The sequence below is a fragment of the Aristolochia californica genome, unplaced genomic scaffold, assembly GCF_029961685.1.
Source record: "Aristolochia californica isolate CCGP_79_NKW_82.1479 unplaced genomic scaffold, dmAriCali1.0.hap1 SCAF_1, whole genome shotgun sequence".
Classification (NCBI taxonomy): Eukaryota; Viridiplantae; Streptophyta; class Magnoliopsida; order Piperales; family Aristolochiaceae; genus Aristolochia; species Aristolochia californica.
Genome location: NW_027181770.1, coordinates 60,187,637 through 60,195,310, shown reverse-complemented (window position 1 = coordinate 60,195,310; position 7,674 = coordinate 60,187,637). Strand labels below are relative to the sequence as shown.

Sequence of the window (7,674 nt, the reverse complement as noted above, 5' to 3'; positions counted from 1 at the left end):
ATGACGGTGGTTTAATTTTTCCTAAAGTTAGGAAAAATTAAACCATCGTCATAAAAATAATAATTTATAATTTTTATTTATAAAATAATTTTTTATTTATTTAATATATTTATTTTATAATTACTATATTAAATTAGTGATTTAATTGTCATAATTAAAATATTGTTAAATTAAATATTTGATAAATTATTTTGGTTTAATTATCCCATTGCTATAATTAATTAAACCAATGGTTTTAAATTTTGGGACAATATATTATTAATTAATAATACATAAAATATATATTATGTTATTGATAAATATATTAAAAACAACTAATTTAATACAATAATAAATATATATACTAAATATATATATATATATATATATATATATTTAGTATATATTTATTATTGTATTAAATTAGTGGTTTTTAATGTTAAAACATATCTTATGTTATTAAAAAAATAATTTATTTATTTATTATATTCCTTATGTTATTTTTTATTTTTATCTATTTATTTTTAATAATTTATTCTAGTCACACATAATTATTGTATTAATTTATAATAAAATATAATCATTAAGTAATATAATATAGTTTTTCATTAATTAGGATATTAATATATTCTAATACTACACGTTAAATCACTTATAAGTGCAGTAGCCATGTGTTATTTTGGTTAATTATCTATTTAGATATATGTTCTATTTAAGTATATTATAAAGGTTACTCATTCTCTTGTTTATATCATACTTTTTATTTGGGGGCACTAATACTGGAATCTGTTTTCCAATGCACTTAAACTCGTCTACACTAACACCCAAGGATGAGTTGAAGTTGAATCAATTCATTTAAGATAAATTGAATTCTTCACTTTATTTCAAATTCAACCCCTCCCCCCTCCCTCTTTAGGGGGGGTTAGTCCACAATGAAGTGGAAATGAAGTGGAAAATTGAATTGAAGTGAGATGAATTGCTTCTACTTCAACTTATGTTTGGGTGTTAGTCCAGGCCAGTTGAAGTGGCTGGAAAACAGATTCTAGTGTTAGTGCTTGGAAAACAGATTCCAGTGTCCTTTTCTAAATAAAGAAGAGAATGAGTACATAATTAACCAATTAATGATTACAATTCATTATAACTTAATATACTAATTACGTGTGACTAGAATAAATTATATAAAATTAATAAAAATTAAAAAATAACAGAAGGGAATGTAATAAATAAACATAATGGTTTAATTAATTATAGCAATTGGATAATTAACCAATTAATGATTACAATTCATTATAAATTAATATACTAATTACGTGTGACTAAAATAAATTATATAAAATTAATAAAAATTAAAAAATAATATAAGGGAATATAATAAATAAACCTAATGGTTTAATTAATTATAAAAGTTGGATAATTAACCAATTAATGATTACAATTCATTATAAATTAATATACTAATTACGTGTGACTAGAATAAATTATATAAAATTAATAAAAATTAAAAAATAACAGAAGGGAATATAATAAATAAACATAATGGTTTAATTAATTATAGCAATTGGATAATTAACCAATTAATGATTAAAATTCATTATAAATTAATATACTAATTACGTGTGACTAGAATAAATTATATAAAATTAATAAAAATTAAAAAATAATATAAGGGAATATAATAAATAAATTTAATTGTTTAATTAATTATATAAATTGCATAATTAAACCAATTAATGATTACAGTTTATTATAACTTAATATACTAATTACGTGTGACTAGAATAAATTATTTAAATTACATAAAACAGTTAAAAATAACATAAATGAATATAATTAATAAATAAATTATTTTGTAATAACATAATATATAGTATAAAAATACTTAATAAATTAAAATAGTTAATAAATAAAAATAAAACACGTGAAAAAAAGGTATAAAATGACAAAAACTTTCCTTGCATCCTCAGTATAATGACATTTGCCATATGCATCGATAAGACTATTTGTGACATAAACATCAGACTCCAACCCCAATTTGATAGCATATGAGTGGATCTCTTTGCTCGCATCAATTAACTGCAAGCTAGCAATTGATTTCAGAATAGTGGACAATGTTGTCTGGTTACAGTTAAACCCTTCTTTTTGCATCTCACAGAAAAGTGATATGGCTTCTTCATCATTCAAATTTTGTACGTAGGCTGAGATTATAGAATTCCAAGAAATTAAATCCTACATAGGCATCAAATTGAAAACCCTTCTTGCATCCTCCATAAGACCACATTTTGAGTACATATCAACAAGTCCCACACAGACAAATACATCAGTATCAAAACCCACTTTGATCAAATGTGAATTAATTTTCCTGCCCAAATCGATCATTTCCATGCCTGCACAAGCTTTAAGAATACTAGATAGAGTGAACATGTTTGGAGTTGTGCCTAACACTTTCATCTCTTGCAACAATTCCAGTGTTAGATCATGGAAACCATGAAGAGCACAACCTGCAATAAGAGTGTTCCATGAAACAATATCAGGTAGCAAAATTTTCTCAAAAACCATCATAGCAACTTCAATATCTCCTAATTTAGCATAAATATCAACAAGTGCATTGGCTGAAAAGGAATCAGCATCATATCCAAGTCGTAGCAAAGATCCGTGAATCCTTCTACCCTGAGATAGGTCCTCTGAACCTGTGCAAGCATTCAAGCCGCTTGAAATACTAAACTCATCAGGCATCACTCCAAAACTAAACCCTAAACAAAAGCTACTCTTCAAAACTAAACCCTAGACCTTAAAACCCTAAAAGTCCCAAATCCCAAAATTTGGCCACAATCAAGATAAATTACGCATGAAAATTCAAATTAACTCAAACACAACACTAAATTAGTTGAAAAAAAAATTAGGGTTTCGGATTACCTTCTGAAATTTGGGGGAAATTACCGCCGAATGAGGAAATGTAAGCCCAATGGAAGAAATCAACGCCTAACTGTCGAAAATCGAAGAAGATTGAAGGAAATTGAAGGATATCGAAACCGAAATAGGTTAAATCAAAGGAAATCGGGGGAGGAGGAAAGAGAAGAGCGAGAACGAGAAGGAAGAGGGAGGCCGAGAGTGAGAAGAGATGGAGGCCTAGAGGGAAAAGAGAGAGGGAGACGAGAGAGGGAGATGGGGCGAAAACGAGAGATAAAGGCGAGAGAGTAGAGGGAGTAGAGACAGCAGAGGAGCAGAGAACGAAGACGAGAGTCGAGCGAGAGGAGCAGAGGGAGCAGAAAGCGAAAACGAGAGAAGAAGGTCGGGCGAAAAAATTCGTCGGGAGACGAAGGCCGAGCAGAGGAGAGGAGAAAGAGGAAATGAGAAAGGATTTTTAGTTTCGGGGGGGGGAGAAGCGACGCCGTCACTCGTGGTAAGTCGATGATTTGAAAAAATGGGCGGAATCAGGTTTCCGTCGTTTTTGCCTGAGGAGATGAAACGGTGTTATCTGGCTTCAATTCAATTCATTTTGCACTAACACCTTATTTATGATGACCTAGGTAATGCGGGGGGAATTCATTCCACTTCATTGTGGACTAACCCCCCCTTAATTGAATTAGGATGATTTGAAGTGGTTATCTGCAGAAGCCTAATCCACGTACGAAAAGAAAGAAAGAAAGATTTTCATCGAGATAACTTAAAAAGCTCCAAATCATTTTCTTGCAGTACAATCGTCAGATCGACCAAGAAGCATTTGAATGATAAAGGCAACAAACAGCTAAAACCAAAAAGTACATTGTCTAAATGATGCATCAACTATTGTTTGATTGGACAAGAAAGAGAAAGTTATCGAGAAGAGATGATCTAGGCCCGTGTTCGAATGACCTAGGAGGATGCTCAATGCAACAAGCAGATCATAAGTAATCTAAATGAATCATGAAGAGAGAAAAAGCTCTCCATTAGACTTCATTCACATAAATATCTAAATGGCCCGTCCAATGAAAGCTAGGAGAAAAAATAAGGAAACAAACACTACCTGACAGACCATTTGACCAAATTGACATCAATTGAATGACCTAGAGAGAAAAATACTATGATTAGGATTCATTCCACAAAGCATCCAAATAGTCAGGTAAAATAAGCCAAACGCCCAAGAGAGAGAAAAGGTACTATGACAAACCTTCTATCTATGTCCAAGCCAAGGGGCATTTATTGAAAACCGTTCAAAGGAGCTTATGAACAACATATACTAAAAAAGTTGAGGAAAAATATTGAAAGCCAAGATTCCACCAAGACAGGTCTCCAAAATTTATAAGTCTACATGACTAGAAGTTCAAGAAGAAAATTTTAAGTATTTTTTCACAATTCTTACTCGATATTTCATCAAGTTTTACATAAAGATAAAATGTCAATTTCTAAGCTCAATGACTCAATTTTTGAACATTGAAAACTTGCTTATTTAAATAGTTTTCATCCCAAACAATTGATCTCTTGACTCCTAAGATACAAAGGACGACTCCTGAACACTCTCAAACTTTGAAATTGAAATTGGAGATTGAATTTGAATTTTTGGAAAGATAATCCCCTCAAAGAACTAAGTATTTTTTGGCCATTACTTTGAAACATTTAGGGTCTATTTGGAAACACTGAAAAGAAAAGAAAAGAAAGCAAAAGGGGGAGTAAGTTATTTGGCAACAGAGAACCATTGAGAGAAAATAAAATAATTTTCTCTCTTAGTTATTAAATTTTCTGTCACAAAATGATGGAATTTTGGAAGAAAAGAAAAAGAAACTTGAGGGAAAATTTTAACCACCAAAATTTAAAATAATATTAATTCGTGTATCCAAACAAGAGAAACTATATTTCTTGTCCATTTTCTCTCACATTTTCCATAGGCATCCAAACAAGAGAAAATAATCTTTTTTTGTCCTTTTTTCTTCTTTCTTTTCTCTCCACTTGCTGTCTTCCAAACACAGCCTTAAAGTAAAAAAAATTGAACTACCCATCTTGTTTCTTGTAGTTTTAATCCTTATATTTTAAAGAATTGTAGCAAATAAAAAAAGGATAATTTATCTTGAGGTGAGATTCTTGGATATTTACTGTGTAAAAATAGGAAAATGACTTACCATTTTAATTTAGTGCTTTCAAATATGGCAATTCTCAAGGAATGCTCGTGCAAGAGTTTAATTTTTTGCACATATGTTTACTTCGTTTGATTATGAGTTTAGTCCCACATAGGTTAGTGTTCTACTTGCTCCTTTCCATTTTTTCATAAATAGAGGCATAGCACTCACATTGAGAGATCGTCCCAGCATCATCAGAGATTGCCAAGCAAGAATATCAGTTGGGTAATGTCTTATCCCTATTAGGTTTTTAGTCATGTGTAGAAAATTAGGATATTTTTTTATTCAACATGTTTTTTCTTTGGGTTTTTTCTATTATCCTTCTGCCATTGTCATATTAGTGCTTCGTGATTTTTTATTTTTGTTATAAATATTTTTTTCCATGGCACGAGATGGTGTTTTATTAAGTCAAAGTGTTTTTCTTTGGATTTTGTGGAATTATCCTTCTTTCAATGTCATATTTGTTCTATACAATTTTTTATTCACAAGTCACAACATAAATATTTTGTTCCATCATACACCATGCATTTACTATAAGTTGAAGAAGCTGAAAATACTCCATACATCCTAGATTGAAACCATGAGATGACCCCAACGTTGTCATCATCATTACCACTACTCCTACCATATTCATCATCATCATTATCACCATAATCATTACCACTATCATTATCGTCGTAGTTTTTCATCAATTATGAGTTCCTTTTAATCATTGGGTAACTCTAATGGTAATTTATCCTTCTTAAAATATCACTAATACTCTATAAACATTATTCTTATCCTTTACTTATTATTTTTTGGTCCCTCAATTAATGATAAGAAGAACCACATAAATATGCCCCAATTACTTTCATATTATTTCTATAGACTATTTCTTATTTTCATGTAATCCCTAACATTTGGACATATTTGGGTGAAATATCAATTTTTATATTATACAATTCATTCAAATCAAAATTTCAATTTAATCCAATTCCAAGTTTTGTAGAAAAAATTATCCTTGTTTTCATTTTTTGGCAAATGATTTATGTTTTTAGACATGTATATCACGCATATGATGGAAAATCTATGAAGACACAGTTATATCATTCACTCATTTCTTCCTATTTTTTAGCAGATGACAAGCTTACCCAAGTAATACACAAGAGTTGTTTCTCGCCGATAGTCACTATATCTCACAATTAATCACAAGAGAGATATATTTAGCAAATATTAGCCAAGTGTTACGGTAAGAGCTGCTCCTTACTCCATCTTTGCACGGATTAATAGTCTCATTGCATTATGCTTTGAATCATAGTAGGGTTCTCCATGGACTCTCTTCTACTGTACAAAAACTTATCTTTTCCAATATCCAAAGACTGGTTGATCTCTAAAACAAGAACAATGGATGAACTAGGTGCCCTTTTCAATATCCTTATTATAAACTTAAAAATTACATTCAAAAGTTAAAAAGAATAGTAAAGCATGCTGCTTGAGTTTTTATTCTTATCTCATTTGAATGGATGATCCCTCACAGACCAAATATATCACAAAAATGTTTTCTAACGCAGGTAATTTTGCATGGTGGACAGGGCCTCAAATGAACCCCTTACAGCAGGAGATGCTGGGTTTCAAGAGCATATAACCATGGTGGTGGTTGTCTACAGGATGGGAAATGTAACATAGTATTATAGTTGGCAGTATTCGTTGATGCAAGCACAAGGATAATTTGATTAAACAATCAAAGTAATAGCAGATGAAAGAAAAAGATAATTTTTTGTACATTTTAGACAAATGAACATACAATATAACCTGACAAAAAACATAAAAATATTTCATTTAGTAACTCTTCATAAATCTCTTTTTATTATATTAGATGAGGTACACATGGAGAGCCTTTTCATGGCTCTACAAAAGCCTAGTTCTCGACAGGTCAATATGGTGGCTGACTGTGGTTGGCCTGTTATGTTTTCCGCCCTGTCCAGTTTCTACAAACCTCATTACTTCTCTTCTTGATCTGAACTTGTACCTGCGTCCGGGACAGTCAACATGAACTAATAATGAACAAAGCAATCAATGATTCAATTATTTTTTATACATTTCGGATATCAAGGGTTGCTACCCCTATTTGTAATTCAAACACAGTAGTTACTTTATCGACTTTTCCTCTTTGTTGCTCCGGCTGAACGCATTCTATGTTCCATTTCCCATCCTGCCGGCAGCCACAACGGTCTTGGTACTTCCAATTCATGCTCGTGTTCCCGATAGGCCACTGAAGTAGCAGCCTCCAGCCTCTCATGCTGGTCTTGGATTGGTCAATATTCTCTGTGGAACTTGCATATGTGATTGTTCTCTTTTAATCAATGCTTGGAGCCCGAGGTTCAGCAGGTGGGTCTAACATGGCTTTTTCAGAATACTCTGGAGTGGTAATAGCTTTTTCAGAATACTCTGGAGTGGTAATAGCTTTTTCAGAATACTCTGGAGTGGTAAGAGCCGCAGTTATCTCAGAATTACATTCATGAATTGTAGTGGTCTTATCCTCATCGTCATCTATAGCTCGGAGCAGCGCAAACAACAGTAAACAACTTTCTCTTCTTTTTTTTTTTTTTTTTTTGGGAATTTTACC

The 7,674-nt window shown here is 31.3% G+C and overlaps 1 protein-coding gene across 1 annotated transcript; it reads right to left on the bottom strand.

Annotated features, from left to right (window-relative positions):
- Positions 1 to 2,205: 2,205 nt before the first annotated feature.
- Positions 2,206 to 2,712, bottom strand: LOC137949787 (pentatricopeptide repeat-containing protein At2g03880, mitochondrial-like). Its single transcript, XM_068795974.1, has one exon. The coding sequence runs from the start codon at positions 2,710 to 2,712 to the stop codon at positions 2,206 to 2,208; it is 507 nt and encodes a 168-aa protein (XP_068652075.1).
- Between the last annotated feature and the right edge of the window lie 4,962 nt (positions 2,713 to 7,674).